Source organism: Lampetra planeri, unplaced genomic scaffold (genome assembly GCF_965212315.1).
Source record: "Lampetra planeri unplaced genomic scaffold, kcLamPlan1.2.h2 scaffold_355, whole genome shotgun sequence".
Taxonomy (NCBI): Eukaryota; Metazoa; Chordata; class Hyperoartia; order Petromyzontiformes; family Petromyzontidae; genus Lampetra; species Lampetra planeri.
The window spans coordinates 39,662-61,387 of NW_027615178.1; the positions used below are offsets into that span (position 1 = coordinate 39,662).

At 52.8% G+C, this 21,726-nt stretch overlaps 1 protein-coding gene across 5 annotated transcripts in view; it reads right to left on the reverse strand.

Annotated features, from left to right (window-relative positions):
* Positions 1-21,087, reverse strand: part of LOC144740945 (uncharacterized) — a 41,454-nt gene extending 20,367 nt beyond the window's left edge. Inside the window, exons 1-3 of one of the 5 annotated variants that reach the window (XM_078623634.1) lie at positions 20,571-21,087; positions 9,783-9,961; positions 4,961-5,536 (exon numbers count right to left, since the gene is read on the reverse strand). In XM_078623634.1, coding sequence (XP_078479760.1) covers positions 4,961-5,536; positions 9,783-9,939 — 733 coding nt within the window. In that variant the 5' untranslated portion in view covers positions 9,940-9,961; positions 20,571-21,087. Of the gene's footprint in view, positions 1-4,960; positions 5,537-6,916; positions 7,088-9,755; positions 9,962-20,570 lie in introns of those variants that run through there. The other 4 variants (XM_078623633.1, XM_078623637.1, XM_078623636.1 and 1 more) reach the window with 4 other exon arrangements.
* Positions 21,088-21,726: the final 639 nt, after the last annotated feature.

Sequence of the window (21,726 nt, forward strand, 5' to 3'; positions counted from 1 at the left end):
GTTCAGGTGAGGTTTAGGGTTCGGGGGTCAGGTTAGCGGGTTGGTTCAGGTTAGGGTCAGAGTCAGGGGTCGGGTAAGTTAGTTGGTTCAGGTTAGGGTCAGAGTCAGGGGTCGGGTAAGTGAGTTGGTTCAGGTTAGGGTCAGAGTCAGGGGTCGGGTAAGTGAGTTGGTTCAGGTTAGGGTCAGAGTCAGGGGTCGGGTAAGTGAGTTGGTTCAGGTTAGGGTCAGAGTCAGGGGTCGGGTTAGTGAATTGGTTCAGGTTAGGGTCAGAGTCAGGGGTCGGGTTAGTGAGTTGGTTCAGGTTAGGGTCAGAGTCAAGGGTCGGGTTAGTGAGTTGGTTGAGGTTAGGGTCAGAGTCAGGGGTCGGGTTAGTGAGTTGATTCAGGTTAGGGTCAGAGTCAGGGGTAGGGTTAGTGAGTTGGTTCAGGTTAGGGTCAGAGTCAGGGGTCGGGTTAGTGAGTTGGTTGAGGTTAGGGTCAGAGTCAGGGGTCGGGTTAGTGAGTTGGTTCAGGTTAGGGTCAGAGTCAGGGGTCGGGTTAGTGAGTTGGTTCAGGTTAGGGTCAGAGTCAGGGGTCGGGTAAGTGAGTTGGTTCAGATTAGGGTCAGAGTCAGGGGTCGGGTTAGTGAGTTGGTTCAGGTTAGGGTCAGAGTCAGGGGTCGGGTTAGTGAGTTGGTTCAGGTTAGGGTCAGAGTCAGGGGTCGGGTAAGTGAGTTGGTTCAGGTTAGGGTCAGAGTCAGGGGTCGGGTAAGTGAGTTGGTTCAGGTTAGGGTCAGAGTCAGGGGTCAGGTTAGCGGGTTGGTTCAGGTTAGGGTCAGAGTCAGAGGTCGGGTCATCGGGTGTATAGGGTAGTTTAGGCTTCATAGGGAGGAGGTTGTTGTTGTTGCAATCATTGTGTTTGTATAACCCAGAGAAAGCACACGTGAAACTTTGGTTCAGGAGGGGCAGTGTGCGCGTGTAGTTTCCGATCGAGTAATCTGCGGGGTGCGGTTTATTTTTTCTTTCAAAACTTGCCATGATCGTGTGATCCGTGACCATGGCCTACTCTTGCCAATGACGTCACGGGATCTTTAACGTCCACAGTGAAGCAGGTTAAGGGTTAGGCATCAAGTTCATGAGGGTTATCTTTGAAGGCCAAGGGTTAGGCCTTGTATTAGAGCGAGAAATCGGCATGTGGTTTGCGCTTAGGTTTTGACTTTAAGGGGTAGGATTCAGGTTGTGAAACTTGGATTGGGGTTAGGAATTTGGCTTTAGTTCGGACTTAGGACATTGTATGTGTGTTGAACTTCTTTCGCACCGTACGTAGCCAACCGCGCTCATCGGAGGTCCATATCATCAAGCCTAGCTTAATGCTAAGATGCGAGTTCAGGTTATTGACTTTTCAGTTAGGGTTAGGACTTGACTTAGATTGATTGGGTTAGGTTCAGGCCTAATCTTAGGGCTCTGCATGACAGGGCCCCGTTATTTTGAGGGAGTGCTCTCACCGACTCACATTTGGTAAACCCGCAGTTTGTATTTTTAGCAATCCTTAACCTCCTGATGAGACCCAAGAATGGCAAAACCAGGCGAGGGTTAGCTCACTGAAGTAAATGCTGCGGTTGTGACGAGCTTGGACTAAGTCCACGAAGCCAATGGACTATCATCATCCGTGGTGCTACAGAACAGAGGTCGATCCATGACTTATTTACCCACTATCATCCTCCACTGAAGTCAGTTGCCATCCGCAAATTTGCTAGCGTTTGGCTTCGTGTGTTGATTGGTAAAAGGTGTACCTTTACTAGGAAGCCACTTGGAGCTATGCATTTTAAAATCATTTAGATTGAAAACTTCTTTCTTTAGAACTGCTTTTTGTGTTTAGTTTGTTATCCTTCCCCCGCACCTCCGATTAGCACGGTTCAACATACATACATACGTATCAATCATCAGACGTGAAAAGTGTGTCATCACGCGTAGCACAATGCACCGTTATTTGTTTACCCAGGGGAAGACTTCCACCAAAAGAGTCTCAATATTGCTTGTTAAGCGGGTCCTGCCACTTTGGGAACGTTTGGCAAAGGAATCCCATTAGCGATGAGAGTTGTGAAGCTTCGTGTGGGCAGGAAACCGGAAAACGTGGAGAAAACCCCTCCCCCGTGCATGCATAACAATGAGGTGACGCTCAAAGCTCCACACAGATGTATTCAATAATCCATTGACGTGCTGCTGGCATCCGGCCACCGCATCGCACACTTTCAGATATGCTCCTGTGGCCGTCTGGAACGCTCTTCCCTCCGATATAAGGAAGCCACTGGGAGCTACGCACTTTTAAAATCATCTCGATTGACAAACTAATTTCTTAAGAACTGATTCTTGTGTGTTAGTTTGGGTGTGTCCCCCCACCGCACCTCCGATTAGCACCGTCGGCTACGTACGGTGCGAAAGAAGTTCAATGTACACCACTGGAACCTCATTTACCAGTAGAAAAAATTGATAATTGTTTTTTTACCCTTTTATCTGGCAACAAAACTGACACCTTTTTTTTACAAGGAGTCATGTTTGCATAGACCACAATACCTGCAGTCATAATGCAAACAAGAGTTATGTTTTGCATTATGACTGCAGGTATTGTGGTCTATGCAAACATGACTCCTTGTAAAAAAGGTGTCAGTTTTGTTGCCAGATAAAAGGATAAAAAAAAACTATTATCAATTCCAATGTTCATACATAATGCTCTGGTCACATTTAAGCGGAACGAACGTACCACCGTCATGTGTGACTCGGGACAGCAAAGGCCCACCGCGCTGAGCAGCTGTTATACAGAGGACAACAACCAGTGACCTTGCCGGAATCCTCTGGCAAATGAGATAAACAAATCCTGATTTAGCGGTGCACCCAGACAAAGGAGTTCACATTTCATGGTGGTGAGATGTTAACTCCCTCGCCTTGTATGCAGTAGTTCATGGGTTCGATCCCGATCCTGACGCCTACTGCATATTTGGAGTTTGCGTGTCTCTCTCATCGTCATCACGGTGGCTAGGAGATGTTAACTACCCCGCCTGGTATGCAGTAGTTCGTGGGTTCGATCCCGATCCTGACGCCTGCTGCTGCATATTTGGAGTTTGCGTGTCTCTCTCTCTCCCTGTGGGGGTCATCTGGCGATGATAAGCCGCCAACTTCGTTGAGCTATCATTTGCAATCGCCGGGTCGCTCCCGACAACAGGAGCTATACAGCGCTCAGTTGGGCTTTTTTTTTTACTTGGTGACAGTAAAAACAAAAGTGCAATTTTATCAGATAGTAAGAAGCCAGAGTGGCCCGAGAAAAACCACGGCCGGCACGCGACCTAGGACGACGCGCCGCGCAGGCGCCGTGCGTCTTCTCGCCAACGCGACGGACGCCCCGTGACCGTTGTCGCCGCATCGGCGGCCCGTCATTCGCGAACGTTCATCGTCGGCGGCCACGCTCGATCCACTGCTGGACGAAGGGGACCTCCACCTAAGCCGCTGCAGCCAACACCTCTCACCATCCTGCGGTGTAAGAAGTTTCGTCTCGCACCTCGCACGCGGAAAAACTGATTTTAACGCTCCCGTCTCCCCGCTGGGAAACGTATATTCTCCTCTCCCCTTGTTTATTGTTGCTGTTGCGGCGCATTCCGTGTTTGTTTAACGGTTGGGGAGCACTTACGGACGGTGATGCGTTTCCCTCGGCGGAACCTTATAAGAGCGCTGCCCCTGTTTTTTTTATTTTACGAAATAATATGTTTTCGCGTCGGTGTTTGCTTTAACCCAAACAGGGGCTGGGTGTGTCGCCACAAACAGCCGTGGCTCCACTCGCCCCACGCTAAAAAACAAAGGTCCCATCCCCACGTAGCAACGCCCCGGCTGTAGGGGGTTGGGTTAATGTTAGGATGACAATAATAATAACAGACAGTTGTCTGTCAGGCGCCTTCCACTAACGTCTCAAGGCGCCTGGTTACGAATAAATGGAAAAGGAGAGGCCAAGAGAGACGCAGGCGCTAAATGGAATAAGCGGACGTGAAAAGAAGACGTGGGTTTCTAAGACAAGACATTAAAGCATCCGCGCTGTGGGATGGACGAATTTCCACTGGTCCGGGGATTCAACAACCCTGGTACATTCTAGATTTGAAGCTTTCGTGACTGCAAGGATTCATATTCTGAGGTTTTTTCGGTAAAGTCACGTAGGTAAAAAATTAAAAAAAGCGTGCTGTGACGGTTCCACCTGAAGACGGAAGCTTGTGTTGCCTCCGAAACGTCGTGATTTTTATTTTATTTCACTTATATTAATTTAAATTTTACTTTTTTAACGACGTGATTTTACGGAAAAAAACCTAAGAATATGAACCGTGGTACAGGCACCGCAAATGCCGGCCCCAGGCAGGAGGCACGCGAACGGCGAGCCGTGGCCACCAGGGAGTCGTCTTTGTAATAAGGCCGAGTCGGCCTACGGAAGGCCTCACGGGTTCTTCGACGCGTTTCACTCGCCACCGATATATCGGCCGTCGCCCGGGAACCTAAATTCAAGTCGCCGCAATGCGATAACCACTGCGCCACCGCTCCCCACCACCACACAGACAAAGATCCCCCCCCCCACCCCCCAGTGTAGCCTTAACAGACTGTTGGGGCAAGTGCTGTTAGCGAGCAGCACCTATGAAGGCCGACACAGCACCCGCACACACAGTACCAGAGTGCAAGTATATTTTAAAAGTATAAATATATACTACACATATATACTCTACGTGTATACCATATATATGCGCAGCACTTTCGTCACTCCACTGCTGGATGAGCGTGCTCCCCCCACGCCGTGCGCACCGGGACGGGGGGGGGGGGGCTAGCTAGCTAACCAGCCCGACCGTACTTCACCGCGCTAATCGCCGCACGCGGGTACGGGCGCCAGTCCGGCTCTCGCTGGCACACGGTGGAGGTGCAGCCGCGACAACGCCGGGAGGGTGCTGCTTTGCCCACCTGGTGGCTGGCGGACCTTGCCCTTGCCCTTCGCGTGGCCCCCTGCCTCCATCGCCGCCGACACGTCGTGGCGGTGGTGGTGGTGGTGGTACAGCTCCACACCTCCATACAGGCCCTGGGCGAGCAGCCCATAGTGATGCTGCTGTTGCTGCTGTTGTTGTTGCTGCTGCTGGTGGTGGTGATGGTGCCGGAAGTCGGCGGGCGACGAGTCCGCCCGGCTCGGCGTCCCGTCGGTGTTGTCGCTGCCGGGGCTGAGGGAGCGCTCGGACGACAGCGGGGCGGGCGAGGCCGACAGCGACGGCGGCGCCGGCGGTGGCGACGACGACGACTTGGCCCCAAGCTGACGCTCAGCCTCACGGGGGGACGAGGACGCACCGCTGGAGTCCGGGGAGTGACCGCCTTGGGCGAGCGACCACGGCTGCTGCTGCTGATGATGATGTTGCTGCTGCTGCTGATGATGATGTTGCTGCTGCTGCTGTTGTTGTTGTTGCAGGTAGTGAGGGTGGTAGGAAGTGGTGTCCAGCCAGGTGAATGAGGACATGACGCTGAGCGGAGAGGCCCCGTTCGCCATCCGTGCTGCGAAGCAGAGACGCGGGAAGAAGGATTCCTTTAAACTATAAAACTCCAAACTGTTAACGCTTTTTATTTTACCAACTAAGGCCCACCGAGATATGCAGCTCTTTATCCAGAAGAGACCTGGCCGCATGTGTGTGGAAAAATCACAGCAGCACACTACTTTGAACGCGTGACGTCGATTCCAAATGTGATGAACGTCAGGGTGGGGATCAAACCCACGACCTCCTGGAAACCAGGCGAGGTAGTTAACATCTCCTAGCCACCGTCCCGCCAGTTGCCTCCAACACCAACGCTCATCGGTTACGCGCCTTGAGGCCAAGTCGACAAGAGGAGGCACAAAATCAGGTCCAGATGCACGAGGCTCCTGGAATCGGAGTCTGCACAGACAGACTGACCCACGGACAGACCCAAACAACTCACAGACGGACAGACCGACCCACTGGTCTAACAGCCAAATGACTGACCCACAGACTGACTGACTGACTGACTTCCCCACCCACCAGCCAAGTGACTGACCCACAGACTGACTGACTGACTGACTTCCCCACCCACCAGCCAAGTGACTGACCCACCGAGGGACTGACTGACTGACTTACCCACTCACCAGCCAAATGACTGACCCACAGACGGACTGACTGGCTGACTGACTTACCCACTCACCAGCCAAATGACTGACCCACCGACGGACTGACTGACTGACTGACTTACTCACTCACCAGCCAAATGACTGACCCACAGACGGACTGACTGACTGACTGACTTACCCACTCACCAGCCAAATGACTGACCCACCGACGGACTGACTGACTGACTTACCCACTCACCAGCCAAATGACTGACCCACAGACGGACTGACTGACTGACTGACTTACCCACTCACCAGCCAAATGACTGACCCACCGACGGACTGACTGACTGACTGACTTACCCACTCACCAGCCAAATGACTGACCCACAGACGGACTGACTGGCTGACTGACTTACCCACTCACCAGCCAAATGACTGACACACCAACCAGCAGACAAATCGATCCACCTACAGATGGGCACACAGTCTGGCCCGCCCACCAATGGAAAAGACCGACTCACCGATCGCAGGTCTTGACCCGCCGAACCGACCGGCCCAACCCACGCCCCCCCCCTCCAAGACCGAACCGCCGAGACCGAGCAAGCGGCCGTGCAAAGGACCGAGTGGCAAACGCGCCCACCGGCCCACCGACACACCGGCCCACCGGCCCACCGACACACCGGCCCACCGACACACCGACACACCTGCCCACCGACACACCGACACACCGGCCCACCGACACACCGGCCCACCGACACAAGACGGACACACGGACGTCGGGGGGGGGACACGCGGACGCGGCGCGGACACACCGACACGGGGTGGGCCCCGGCTGGCTCCTACCGCTGGCGAGGGCACGGTCACGGCAGGCCGTCGAGGCGGAGAGGGACGGGCTCGGCGAGGCGCGAGCGGCTTCGTGAAATGGCGAAGTGCGACGCTAGCGCTCTCTCATACATTGACGCCGACATCCGGGAAACGAAACTACCCGGGACAGCATTCATCACCGCCGGGCCAACTTCCTAAATTACCCCCCCCCCAACCCCCGACTCACCCCTCCTCCTTCTCTATCCTCTCCTCCCCCCTCTTCCCTCTCCTCCTCTTCCCTATTCCTCCCGCCTCTTGCTCCATTCTCCCACCTCCGCCATCCTCTTCCCCTCTGTGCCCCGGCCTCCTCCTGCTCCCCTGACTTGCGCCGAGTCTCACGACACCACGATATCGGTGACTGTCGCACTCCATCAACGATAACCAGCATCGGCATCGGCATCACGAGCCGCGATCTATCCCACTGCCGGATGAGCGCCTTCAGGCGTCGCCGTCTCAAACGGAAACCACGCGGCGCGGAAAATAAACACGCGCCTAGCTCCTTTCCATCTGTGCTGTGACAGGGCATCCCCTAGGTCGACTCAGCCGTAAATAAGTACCTGTTGTGGTGTGGAAGCATCAGCACTGGTGGGGGGGGGGTGGGGGAGGGAAACAAAGACGGCCCGGCGGGAGGAGTTTTGGCCCACAGCCACCGCCCCCGTGATTTAATGATCAATTACCCAGTCGCGGACCGAACGTGCGATTGTCAATACATCCGATGAGCTGCTGCTGCCATTGGAACCTCATTTGCCAGTAAAAATTATGATAATAGTTGTTTTACCCTTTTATCTGGCAACAAAACTGACACCTTTTTTACAAGGAGTCATGTTTGCATTGACCACAATACCTGCAGTCATAATGCAAACAAAAAACACAACTCTGATAATGTGCACTGTCCTTGAAGGTGATTGGTCCACACCCGAGAAAGCTTTCCTTAGAGCCTAGTCTCACATGGTGTTGGACCAGATGACGCCAAAAGGCGCACAACTCAAAGACAATGCACCATCAGAGTATGAGAGCTCGGGGTAAGCATTTACACCATTGGAACCTCATTTGCCAGTAAAAATTATGACAATTGTTTTGCTGCTGCTGATCGACAGATCCCAGTTGACCGATCTCTAGAAATGTTTTCCCCATCGCAGTTGTCGAGCGCAGACCCCCGCGTCCGAGTGGCCAGCGGCAGCCGGCACCGGTCGACGTCGCGAACGAACGAGAGTCGAGGAAAACGTCTCCGATCCGACGTCGCCGGACGTCGGGCGGAAAGGAGACGACGGGGAGGGGATTCCGATTGGTCGGACGTGCGGCTCGCGATAGCGCTGCTCGTTGGGAATCCATACTCTTTGGTCCTTTCGGTAAAGTCACGTGGGTATAAAATATTGTTCATTGGGCTCGTTCCTTGACCTTTGACGGACAACTTGTAAATGCACCAGTTGACTCAATGGTCAATTGAGCTACGGATTGAATGCCTCGTGGCTGTGCGGGTTGAGAGGATGACCATTCTTCTCGAAATGAAATAAATATTTAATAAATAAATATTCAATATATATTCAGTATATATAAATATATTAAATAAACAATAAAAAATATATCGGTATTTTTTAATTGCAATAAATCAATATTAAATTAATCAATCTATTCAATATATGTAAATAAATCGATTCGTTCAACTGAGTTACGAATTGAATGGCTCATGGCTGGGTGAACGACTTGCGGTTGAATGTCACGTGCTTTCAACCCACCCAGGGGAGGCAGTAGATGCTGTATGTATATAGATAAATGAGTGATTGACTTAATGTGCTCATCCAATACTGGATTTATTGATTGAATGATTCATTAACTTAACAGAGCGCCCGACTCGTCATTTGAATGAATGATCCACTGATGAATTAACTTATCATTTGAATGAGTCGTGAAGGGATTAAATGACTGACCAACCGATTGATCTGTAACACAGGACAAAGGCAAAGATCACCCGTATAGCCTTGCCAAACTGCAGGGGCAAGTGCTGTTGGCGAATAGCACCTATGAAGGCCGGTACGGCACACGAGGGGGCGAGTTGCCCGATTCCACGCCCGGCCATCTTTGTCTTCCCACGTATTAATTTGCGGCTGAGTCGACCTCGGGGAGGCCCAGGACCGGTTCAGATCATCATCACCGGTGTTGGTGGCCGTGAGCGGGAAATTGAATTCGGGTCGCCGGGTTCGTAGCGCAGCGTAGCTCTACCCGCTACACAACCAACAACCGCCGTTCGCCAATAAGTGGCGGTGACGTCACCACGACGCTTGTGCCACGCTCGGTGCACCACTTACGCAGACGCACGGACACACACGTGGCCACGCATGCACAGACACACGCAGACACACACGGACACACGCATGAACACGCATGAACACGCATGAACACGCATGAACACGCATGCACAGACACACGCAGACACACACGGATACACGCATGAACACGCATGCACGGACACACGCACGAACACGCATGTATGGACACACGCACGAACACGCATGCAAACAAATACACAGTCACAAAGACAAAGTTCCCCCGTGTAGCCTTTAACAGACTGTCGATGGGCAAGTTGCTGTTTCGCGGGCAGCAGCTATGAAGACCGGCACTGAACACACAAACAAAGACACAGACCGGCACGCACGCACGGCCACACACGCACGGGCACGCACGCACGGACACACACGCACGGGCACGCATGCATGGCCACGCATGGGCACACACGCACGGGCACGCACGCACAGACAGAAACGCACGCACACACAGAAACGCACGCACCTATGTGCGATGACAATCCGTCCTCACTGGGGTAGCCGTGCTCCTGCTGATGCTGAAAGAATCCGTACGGTGGCTGCTGGGCAGCTGTGGAGGCCGGGAATGGAAGGGGGTCAGCACCCTGTTCCAGGTCCAGCAGAGAGGAGTGGGGGGCCCACATTGCCTGGGGTGGGGGGCCCACGTCCATTTGGCCGGGCTGGGGAGGGGGGCTGGGGAGGGGTGCCGGGCGGAGAGACACAGCGAGGCAGTGTGAGTGTGTGCGGCCGCAGTGCCATGGATTGCAATGTAATGTAATGGATTACAATGTAGCAATGGATTACGTTGTATCGTGGATTACAATGTTACGTATTATAATGTAGCATCGTGTAATGGATTACATCGTGTCGTAGATTACAATGTAATGGATTACAATGCACGATCCTGTGATGGATTACGTTGTGTCGTGGATTACAATGTAAGGATTACAATATAGCATCGTGTAATGGATTACATTGTGTCCTGGATTGTAATGTAATAGATTACAATGTAGCATCTTGTAATGGATTACATTGTGTCGTGGATTATAATGTAATGGATTAAAATGTAGCATCGTGTAATGGATTACATTGTGTCCTGTATTGTAATGTAATGGGTTACAATGTAGCATTGTGTAATGGATTACGTTGTGTAGTGGATGATAATGTAATGTAAGGGATTACAATGCAAACTAAACTGTAAACTATTTATATTTCACCAGGTAAAGGCCCCACTGAGCTAGAATAGCTCTTTTTCAGGAGCGGCCTTGCGATCACAAATGATTGCTCAACCAAGTGGCTTGTCGTCATCACGTGTAAATGTCGATCAGCAGCCGAGCACTCTGAACGCGTGGCGTTGATTCTGAATGTGGAGGGTGAAAAACCGGAGGACCCCGGACAAAAATCCACGCGACCGCGGGGAGAGAGACAGGCAAACTCCAAATATACAGCAGCAGGCGTCAGGGTCAGGATAGAACCCACGACATCCTGCATACCAGGCGAGGTAGTTGACATCTCCTAGCCACCGTGATGATGATGAGAGAGAGAGAGACACGCAAACTCTAAATATACAGCAGCAGACGTCATGGTCGGGATAGAACCCACGACCTCTTGTATACCAGGCGAGGTAGTTGACATCTCCTAGCCACCGTGATGATGATGAGAGAGAGAGACACGCAAACTCCAAATATACAGCAGCAGGCGTCAGGGTCGGGATAGAACCCACGACCTCCTGTATACCAGGCGAGGTAGTTGACATCTCCCAGCCACCGTGATGATGATGAGAGAGAGAGACACGCAAACTCCAAATATACAGCAGCAGGCGTCAGGGTCGGGATAGAACCCACGACCTCCTGTATACCAGGCGAGGTAGTTAACATCTCCTAGCCACCGTGATGATGATGAGAGAGAGAGAGACACGCAAACTCCAAATATACAGCAGCAGGCGTCAGGGTCGGGATAGAACCCACGACCTCCTGTATACCAGGCGAGGTAGTTGACATCTCCCAGCCACCGTGATGATGATGAGAGAGAGAGACACGCAAACTCCAAATATACAGCAGCAGGCGTCAGGGTCGGGATAGAACCCACGACCTCCTGTATACCAGGCGAGGTAGTTAACATCTCCTAGCCACCGTGATGATGATGAGAGAGAGAGAGACACGCAAACTCAAAATATACAGCAGCAGGCGTCAGGGTCGGGATAGAACCCACGACCTCCTGTATACCAGGCGAGGTAGTTGACATCTCATAGCCACCGTGATGATGATGAGAGAGAGAGAGAGACACGCAAACTCCAAATATACAACAGCAGGCGTCATGGTCGGGATAGAACCCACGACCTCCTGTATACCAGGCGAGGTAGTTAACAGCTCCTAGCCACCGTGGCGACCCCATGTGATGGATTAGAATAATATGCAGTGGATTACAATGTAATGGAGCACAATGTGACGGACTGCCATGGAATGCAGTGGCTTACAACATTTTGTAGCGGATTACAATTCAACGTAACGGTGACACAATGTAATGGATTACAATCAAATGCAATGGATTGCAAGTGATACATTGAATTAATTGAACTTGAAACGTAACACAACGTGATGCAAAGTAACGTAACGCAATTTAATTGAACCCATTGCGATGGATCACGATTCAATGTAATGGATTAAAAATTACCACCAAAGCAATAGCAGCACGAGACAAGGCACGGTAGTTCGATTGTGGGCATGCCCTCCGAACTATGGACCGTATAATAGCGCGCTGGGTTCATAGACAAAAGAGATACACACAGGGACTCAGAGACCTGCATCGTCACTTAGACCTAACGGGCACTCACAGAAGAGATCGCAACCGGGTACCCGATACCCGTACCCTACCCGATACCCGGCTACCCATACCCGGCCGGGTACGGGTACGGGTAGCCGTTTGCGACCCTGGTGCGGCCGGGTACGGGTAATGAATCAGAACCCGTTTGCGACCTCTGACTCACAGAGACCAAAAGAGAACGAGAGGAGATACCAAGCCACAGAGCAGTCAGTGCGAGTGTGGCCAAGCAACCGAAACGAGGGACCCCACAGTAGACGCACTGTGGTCTGAGCTCGTTCAGCAGAGGAGGAGGAGGAACAGCGACACGACACGAACTCTCTCTCTCTCTGCTGAAGCCCTCTCGTCGTGGCAGCAGCAGCAGCAGACCTCGACATTGGCACTTAGCTCCTGAACCACAGCGCTGCCACACGGCAAGAATAACATAGTCTACGGGTCCAGTGTTAGTCTATGGGTCCAGTGTTAGTCTATGGGTCCAGTGTTAGTGTATGGGTCTAGTGTTAGTCTATGGGTCCAGTGTTAGTGTATGGGTCTAGTGTTAGTCTATGGGTCCAGTGTTAGTGTATGGGTCTAGTGTTAGTCTATGGGTCCAGTGTTAGTCTATGGGTCCAGTGTTAGTGTATGGGTCCAGTGTTAGTCTATGGGTCCAGTGTTAGTGTATGGGTCCAGTGTTAGTCTATGGGTCCAGTGTTAGTCTATGGGTCCTGTGTTAGTGTATGGGTCCAGTGTTAGTCTATGGGTCCAGTGTTAGTCTATGGGTCCTGTGTTAGTGTATGGGTCCAGTGTTAATCTATGGGTCCAGTGTTAGTCTATGGGTCCAGTGTTAGTATATGGGTCCTGTGTTAGTGTATGGGTCCAGTGTTAGTCTATGGGTCCAGTGTTAGTCTATGGGTCCAGTGTTAGTCTATGGGTCCAGTGTTAGTGTATGGGTCCAGTGTTAGTCTATGGGTCCAGTGTTAGTGTATGGGTCCAGTGTTAGTCTATGGGTCCAGTGTTAGTCTATGGGTCCTGTGTTAGTGTATGGGTCCAGTGTTAGTCTATGGGTCAAGTGTTAGTCTATGGGTCCAGTGTTAGTGTATGGGTCCAGTGTTAGTCTATGGGTCCAGTGTTAGTCTATGGGTCCTGTGTTAGTGTATGGGTCCAGTGTTAATCTATGGGTCCAGTGTTAGTCTATGGGTCCAGTGTTAGTATATGGGTCCTGTGTTAGTGTATGGGTCCAGTGTTAGTCTATGGGTCCAGTGTTAGTCTATGGGTCCAGTGTTAGTTGATGGGTCCAGTGTTAGTCTATGGGGCCAGTGTTAGTCTATGGGTCCAGTGTTAGTCTATGGGTCCTGTGTTAGTGTATGGGTCCAGTGTTAGTCTATGGGTCCAGTGTTAGTCTATGGGTCCAGTGTTAGTCTATGGGTCCTGTGTTAGTGTATGGGTCCAGTGTTAGTCTATGGGTCCAGTGTTAGTGTATGGGTCCAGTGTTAGTCTATGGGTCCAGTGTTAGTCTATGGGTCCAGTGTTAGTTTTTGGGTCCTGTGTTAGTCTATGGGTCCAGTGTTAGTGTATGGGTCCAGTGTTAGTCTATGGGTCCCGTGTTAGTTTTTGGGTCCTGTGTTAGTCTATGGGTCCTGTGTTAGTCTATGGGGCCAGTGTTAGTGTATGGGTCCAGTGTTAGTCTATGGGTCCAGTGTTAGTCTGCTTCAACGGAGGAGGAGGAACAGCGACACGACACGAACTCTCTCTCTCTGCTGAAGCCCTCTCGTCGTGGCAGCAGCAGCAGACCTCGACATTGGCACTTAGCTCCTGACCGTCGTACGTAGCGCGTGCGTGTGTGTGCGTGTGTGTGCGTGCGTGCGTGCGTGTATGTGTGTGTGTGTGCGTGTGTGTGTGTGCGCGTGTGTGTGCGTGTGTGTGTGTGCGCGTGTGTGCGCGTGTGTGCGTGTGCGTGTGTGTGCGCGTGTGTGTGTGTGCGCGTGTGTGTGTGCGCGTGTGTGTGCGTGCGTGTGTGTGTGTGTGTGCGCGTGTGCGTGCGCGTATGTGTGTGTGCGCGTGTGTGTGTGTGCGCGTGTGTGTGTGTGCGCGTGTGTGTGTGCGCGTGTGTGTGCGCGCGTGTGTGTGCGCGTGTGTGTGTGCGCGTGCGTGTGTGTGCGTGTGTGTGTGTGCGTGTGTGTGTGCGCGTGTGTGTGTGCGCGTGTGTGTGCGCGTGTGTGTGTGCGTGTGTGTGTGCGTGTGTGTGCGCGTGTGTGTGTGTGCGTATGTGTGCGCGTGTGTGTGTGCGCGTGTGTGTGTGTGCGTGTGTGTGTGTGCGTGTGTGTGTGCGCGTGTGTGTGCGTGTGTGTGTGGTTGGAAGTTCTCAAACAGCAATCAAACAGGAATCCGGTTCAGATATTCGCCACCGATTGTGGTGTTGTGTGTGTGTGGTGTTATTGTAGTAAGCGGCCGTCCATAAATGACGTCACGCGATTTTGGACGATTTTTGACCCCCCCCCCCCTCGTCACAAAAAGTCAGACCCCCCCCCTCAAATATGACGTCACAAAGTTCTGCCCCCCCCGCCCCAAAAAAATGAAACATGCTTCAAATCGCTTTAAACTATTGTCATTGTAGTGCGTATTTAATGTGGCGCTGCACTCTGATGTTGTAGGAGAAAACATTTATTAAAAAGTAATTTAATTAAGTAGAACGTGTTGTCTATATTTATTTTAAAGTTGCGCATTTTTATGTGACGTCACATTTCTCAAACCCCCCCCCCCCTCGTCACACATCGTCACAAATGTTTGACCCCTCCCCCCCTCTAGGTGCGTGACGTCATTTATGGACGGCCCCTAAGCACCTGGTGCGATGTGTAAACACATCGCCACTGGGGATACAAAGGCGGTCGGGCGTGGTGCTGATCACCCACCCCCTCGTGTGCCGTGCCGGCCTTCATAGGTGGCTCGCTAACAGCACTTGCCCCTACAGTCTGTTAAGGCTACACGGGGGATCTTTGTCTTTGTTGTGCTAGGTATGTGTGCGTGTTGTTGTTGTTGAACTTCTTTCATTCGCCGTTACCGAATCTGACACGCGGCCCCGCGTCTCCACACATCTCTCTCTCACAGCCTTCAATATCTCAAGTCCGATTTTCGGGGGGCGAGGGTGGAGCGAGGGGAGTGAGGGGTGGGGGGTGGTAAAGTTATATCGAGTTATCGTGAACGCGCGGAATGTATTAAAACGATCAAACGCGAAAGTCCTCGATGCTGAGTGGACGAAAGACGAAGCCTGGCGGTGGTTTGTGAAGTGAGTTTCTCAGCGAGCGTCGTTAGAGGAAGTCACACGCGGAGACGGACGTCGAGCGAAACCGGTGGAGGGGGGTGGTGGTGGTGGGGGTGTTAGGCAACAGAAAAGCTAATTCCACATACTTTCGATGATGGTGGAGTTTAACGAATGTACGCGCACACGCACACGCACACACGCACACACACAAACTTGTCAACACCTACCTACACTGGCACGTGTGGGCGCATAACAAAGACACACAGAGATACACAATATAAAGATCCCCCGTGTAGCCTACACAGGCTGTTGGGGGCAAGTGCTCTTAGCCAGCAGCTATGAAGGGCGGTGTGGTGTGTCCTTGACCATTGGTCGGTCCACTCCCGTCCGCCTTTGTTTCCCCGCCGTTACTATTTCTACACCCCCCTCCGCCCCCCCCCCTCCGCCCCCCCCATCCGCTCCCCCCCCCCAGAGATAGATGCTCGGTTTCGGTAGCCGACTCAAACACGAATCCCAGCTCACATTCGCCACCGATTGCGAGCTGTAATCGGCAAGCGGGCTTCGTGACCCAGCGCGTTGTAGACCCAGCTAGACCCAGCGCGTTGTAGACCCAGCTAGACCCAGTGCGTTATAGACCCAGCTAGACCCAGCTAGACCCAGCACGCTGTAGACCCAGTGCGTTATAGACCCAGCTAGACCCAGCACACTGTAGACCCAGTGCGTTATAGACCCAGCTAGACCCAGCACGCTGTAGACCCAGCTAGACCCAGCTAGACCCAGCGCGTTGTAGACCCAGCTAGACCCAGTGCGTTATAGACCCAGCTAGACCCAGCACGCTGTAGACCCAGTGCGTTATAGACCCAGCTAGACCCAGCACACTGTAGACCCAGTGCGTTATAGACCCAGCTAGACCCAGCACACTGTAGACCCAGCTAGACCCAGCTAGACCCAGCACGCTGTAGACCCAGTGCGTTATAGACCCAGCTAGACCCAGCACACTGTAGACCCAGCTAGACCCAGCTAGACCCAGCGCGTTGTAGACCCAGCTAGACCCAGCGCGTTGTAGACCCATCTAGACCCAGCGCGTTGTAGACCCATCTAGACCCAGCGCGTTATAGACCCAGAGCGTTATAGACCCAGCTAGACCCAGCGCGTTGTAGACCCAGCTAGACCCAGCGCATTATAGACCCAGCTAGACCCAGCGCGTTGTAGACCCAGCTAGACCCAGCGCATTATAGACCCAGCTAGACCCAGCGCATTATAGACCCAGCGCATTATAGACCCAGCTAGACCCAGCGCGTTATAGACCCAGCTAGACCCAACGCGCTACAGACCCAGCTAGACCCAGCGCGTGATAGACCCAGTTAGACCCAGCGCGTTGTAGACCCAGCTAGACCCAGCGCGCTACAGACCCAGTTAGACCCAGCGCGTTATAGACCCAGTTAGACCCAGCGCGTTATAGACCCAGCTAGACCCAACGCGCTACAGACCCAGTTAGACCCAGCGCGTTATAGACCCAGCTAGACCCAGTGCGTTATAGACCCAGTTAGACCCAGCGCGTTATAGACCCAGCTAGACCCAACGCGCTACAGACCCAGTTAGACCCAGCGCGTTATAGACCCAGCTAGACCCAACGCGCTACAGACCGAGTTAGACCCAGCGCGTTATAGACCCAGTTAGACCCAACGCGCTACAGACCCAGCTAGACCCAGTGCGTTGTAGACCCAGCTAGACCCAGCACGTTATAGACCCAGCTAGACCCAGCACGTTATAGACCCAGCTAGACCCAGTGCGTTATAGACCCAGCTAGACCCAGCACGTTATAGACCCAGCTAGACCCAGTGCGTTATAGACCCAGCTAGACCCAGCACGTTATAGACCCAGCTAGACCCAGCACGTTATAGACCCAGCGAGACCCAGCGCGTTATAGACCCAGCTAGACCCAGTGCGTTGTAGACCCAGCTAGACCCAGCACGTTATAGACCCAGCTAGACCCAGCACGTTATAGACCCAGCTAGACCCAGCACGTTATAGACCCAGCTAGACCCAGTGCGTTATAGACCCAGCTAGACCCAGCACGTTATAGACCCAGCTAGACCCAGTGCGTTATAGACCCAGCTAGACCCAGCACGTTATAGACCCAGCTAGACCCAGCACGTTATAGACCCAGTGAGACCCAGTGCGTTATAGACCCAGCTAGACCCAGTGCGTTATAGACCCAGCGAGACCCAGCACGTTATAGACCCAGCTAGACCCAGCACGTTATAGACCCAGCGAGACCCAGCACGTTATAGACCCAGCTAGACCCAGCACGTTATAGACCCAGCTAGACCCAGCGCGTTGTAGACCCAGCTAGACCCAGCACGTTATAGACCTAGCTAGACCCATCACGTTATAGACCTAGCTAGACCCATCACGTTATAGACCCAGCTAGACCCAGCGCGTTGTAGACCTAGCTAGACCCAGTGCGTTATAGACCCAGCTAGACCCATCACGTTATAGACCCAGCTAGACCCAGTGCGCTATAGACCCAGCGCGTTGTATATCTAGCTAGACCCAGTGCGTTATAGACCCAGCGAGACCCAGCGCGTTGTAGACCTAGCTAGACCCAGTGCGTTATAGACCCAGCGAGACCCAGCGCGTTGTAGACCTAGCTAGACCCAGTGCGTTATAGACCCAGCGAGACCCAGCGCGTTGTAGACCCAACGAGACCCAGCGTGCTACAGACCTAGCTAGACCCAGTGCGTTATAGACCTAGCTAGACCCAGCGCGTTATAGACCCAACGAGACCCAGCGTACTACAGACCCAGCTAGACCCAGTGCGTTATAGATCCAGCTAGACCCAGCGCGTTATAGACCCAGCTAGACCCAGCGCGTTGTAGACCTAGCTAGACCCAGTGCGTTATAGACCCAGCGAGACCCAGCGCGTTGTAGACCCAACGAGACCCAGCGTGCTACAGACCTAGCTAGACCCAGTGCGTTATAGACCTAGCTAGACCCAGCGCGTTATAGACCCAACGAGACCCAGCGTACTACAGACCCAGCTAGACCCAGTGCGTTATAGATCCAGCTAGACCCAGCGCGTTATAGACCCAGCTAGACCCAGCGCGTTATAGACCCAGCTAGACCCAGCGTACTACAGACCCAGCTAGACCCAACGCGCGCTAAACCCACCGCTCCCCCACCGGGGCACACGTGCGCTCATCACGAACGAGGCTTCGCGGGGAGGAGGCGAGGTGGACTCACTCGGTTCACTCGTGGGTGACTTTGGGCGGCGTGCAGGAGGAGCGGGCAGGGGGGGGGCTAAGTGTTTCGCGAGAAGGGATAAAATGGGCCGATCCTGCCCTGCCAGCGAAACAATTAAGGCAATATGAGAATCGGTTTTCCCCTTTTTTCTGGCAACAAAACAGCTGTGTTAAGATCTTCTTGGTTCTTTCGGTAAAGTCACGTAGAAGGAAAATAATAAAAATAAAACATAATAAAATAATTCTCACGACGTTTCGGCCAGGTCTGTCGAGACCTGTTCTCCACTTGAAGACGGCTGCTTGCTTACGTTGTGGCCGAAACGTCGTGCGAATTATTTTATTATGTTTTATTTTTATTATTTTCCTTCTACGTGACTTTACCGAAAGAACCAAGAAGATGAATCCTTGCAGTCACGAAAGCTTTAAATCGAAATTTAACCTGTGTTAAAATGTTAAGACACCAAACTGAAACCTTTAACGAGGAATCATGTCTGCGTTAACCACAATACATGTGGTCAGAATGTAAACAAAAAAAATACTCTGATAGTATATGATGATGCATTGTCTTTGAAACGGATTGGTCCACACCAGAGTCAGTTTTCTTTCGAGCTAAATCTCAAACGGTGTTAGACCAGAGGACGCCAAAATAACATCCCGATGTGAGCCGTGCTTAGCAACCTCAACGCCGAACGTCAATAACTCACCCAAACATAACTCAACGATGAAACTAAACTAAGTGTTTTTTTTAAAATCCTTTATATTAAGTTCACTTGCTTGCTTGCGCGCTTACCACCGTGCAAATCTTTCGGTCGTTTTTTAACCCACTTCCCGTGATCCAATCAAGCTGATATATTGCACACAGACTCGTTGTGAGTGACAATTTATGTTCGTGAAAAATGTTTTTCCAAAATTTTACATTTTTTAGGAAAAAATAAATTATATTTAATTACCAATTGCTTAATGGTGGCAGGCAATCATCTGACCCATAGGTGGCAGCCATCTCAAGCCAGAGGACGAGAGGACTCTAGCCGCCACGCATATAAAGGATTTATAGTGAAAAACTTTGTTTTTACGGGTACATTTTTTATTGTACCAGGTAAGGTTGAGCTGCTAAAATAGCTCTTTTTTTGTCAGAAGCGAAGCCGGCGATCACAAATGCTCAGCTCAAAGGAAGTGGCGACTGCCTCATCATCATCATCATGGTCACGCGGAAACTTACAACAGCAGACAATTACTCAGAACGCGTGGATGTTGATTCTAAATGTTGAGGGGATGAGGCGGTGGGAAACAGAGGAACCCGGAGAAAAATCCACGCGACCACGGGGAGAGAGAGAGACACGCAAACTCCAAATATACAGCAGTAGGCGTCAGGGTCGGGATCGAACCCACGACCTCCTGCACACCAAGCGATGTAGTTAACATCTCCTAGCCACCGTGATGATGATGGTATACAGGAGGTCGTGGGCTCGATCCCGACCCTGATGCCTGCTGCTGTATATTTGGGGTTTGCGTGTCTCTCTTTCTCTCATCATCATCACGGTGGCTAGGAGATGTTAACTACCTCGCCTGGTGTGCAGGAGGTCGCGGGTTCGATCCCGACCCTGACGCCTGCTGCTGTATATTTGGAGTTTGCGTGTCTCTCTCTCTCTCAGTAGTTAACATCTCCTAGCCACCGCGGCGCCCAAAACATCATCGCGCATTCGGAAGAACGACACGGGCACGACATCGGCTTCATTCGTTCCGCAATTCGTTCGGCAATTCTTTCCCGTGCGATCAATGAATGAACGACAGAGGGGGAAAGCTCTCAGCTGCATCACCACGTCACATCGCTACATCAACAACATCAACCACATCACATCGCTACATCAACAACATCAACCACGTCACATCGCTACATCAACAACATCAACCACGTCACATCGCTACATGAACAACATCACCGCTTCGCTCCGTTCCGAATAGAATCATTCAAACGCGAGTCAACGAGACCCGGACTGACCTCTCTCGCACGGCGGCTCCAGGAGGAAACGTGGAATTGAGAAACGGGGAGGTAGTGGTGGTGGTTGGTTGTTTGGTTGTTGTTGTTGTTGTTTTGCTACCAAACACCGACACGGAGTTCTCTTATGAAACCGAGAGAAGCAGAAACGGAGTTTCCTCTCTTTCTCTTTCCTTCCTCTCGCTTTCCGCTCGCCTTTCCCTATTGCTTCACCACCCCCCCACCAACCAAACCCGCTCTCTCTCCCCTCTCTCTCTTGATCGCCCTCTTTTCTCACTCAAACCTCCCTTGAACCTCTCCCCCCCTCACTCGCACTCTTTCCCCGCCGCGCTCAAACTCTCTCTCTCTCTTCACCACCGTGCCCTCCTCCTCCCTGCCTGCCTCTCCCTGTGATCCTCCCTTCTCCCTCCCTGCCTCTCTCCCTCTCTCCCTCCCTGACTCTCTCCCTCCCTGCCTCTCTTCCGACTCTTGCTAAGTTCACAGCCCAGCGCGCCTGCCCAGGTCGCGAGCACAGATATTATATCCAGAGCCCTCCCTCCGACTCCCTCCCTCCTACTCCCCCTCCCCTAGTCCCACCCTCCCAGACTCCCAGTCGACCTCCCTCCCTCCCTCTCTCAACCCCTTCAATCAAAAGTTCCCCCACCCAGCCGCCGCCGCCCCCGTATAGCCTCAACAGGCTGTTGGGGCAAGTGCTGTTAGCGAGCACCTATGAAGGCCGGCACGGCACTCGAGGGGGTGGGTGGCCAACACCACGCCCGGCCGCCTTTGTGTCTCCCGGGCACCGCGCCAGGCTACTCGTTTGAGGCCGAGCCGACCTAGCGGAAGCCCCGAAACCGGTTCAAATAATCGCCACCGGTGTGGGTGGCCGTGAGAGATTGTTCGAGACTCCGCGTCGCCGGGTTCGTAACGCAGCGTCGCGCTAACCGCTGCACCACCGCTCCCCCCCCCCCCACTTCCATCCCTGACTCCCACACGCGCGGCGCTGTCCAGCCTCCCTTCCTGGACCCCCCCAATTCCTCCCCACCTCCTCCTCGTCTCGCTCCCTATCCCCGTCCCACCTTGCCTCCACCACCCCCCATCACCCCCTCCCAGTGTCCCTCCCACCCCCACCCCCCCACCCCCTCCCCCCTGGCGTCAGGAGCGGCCGTGCCGCCGCCGC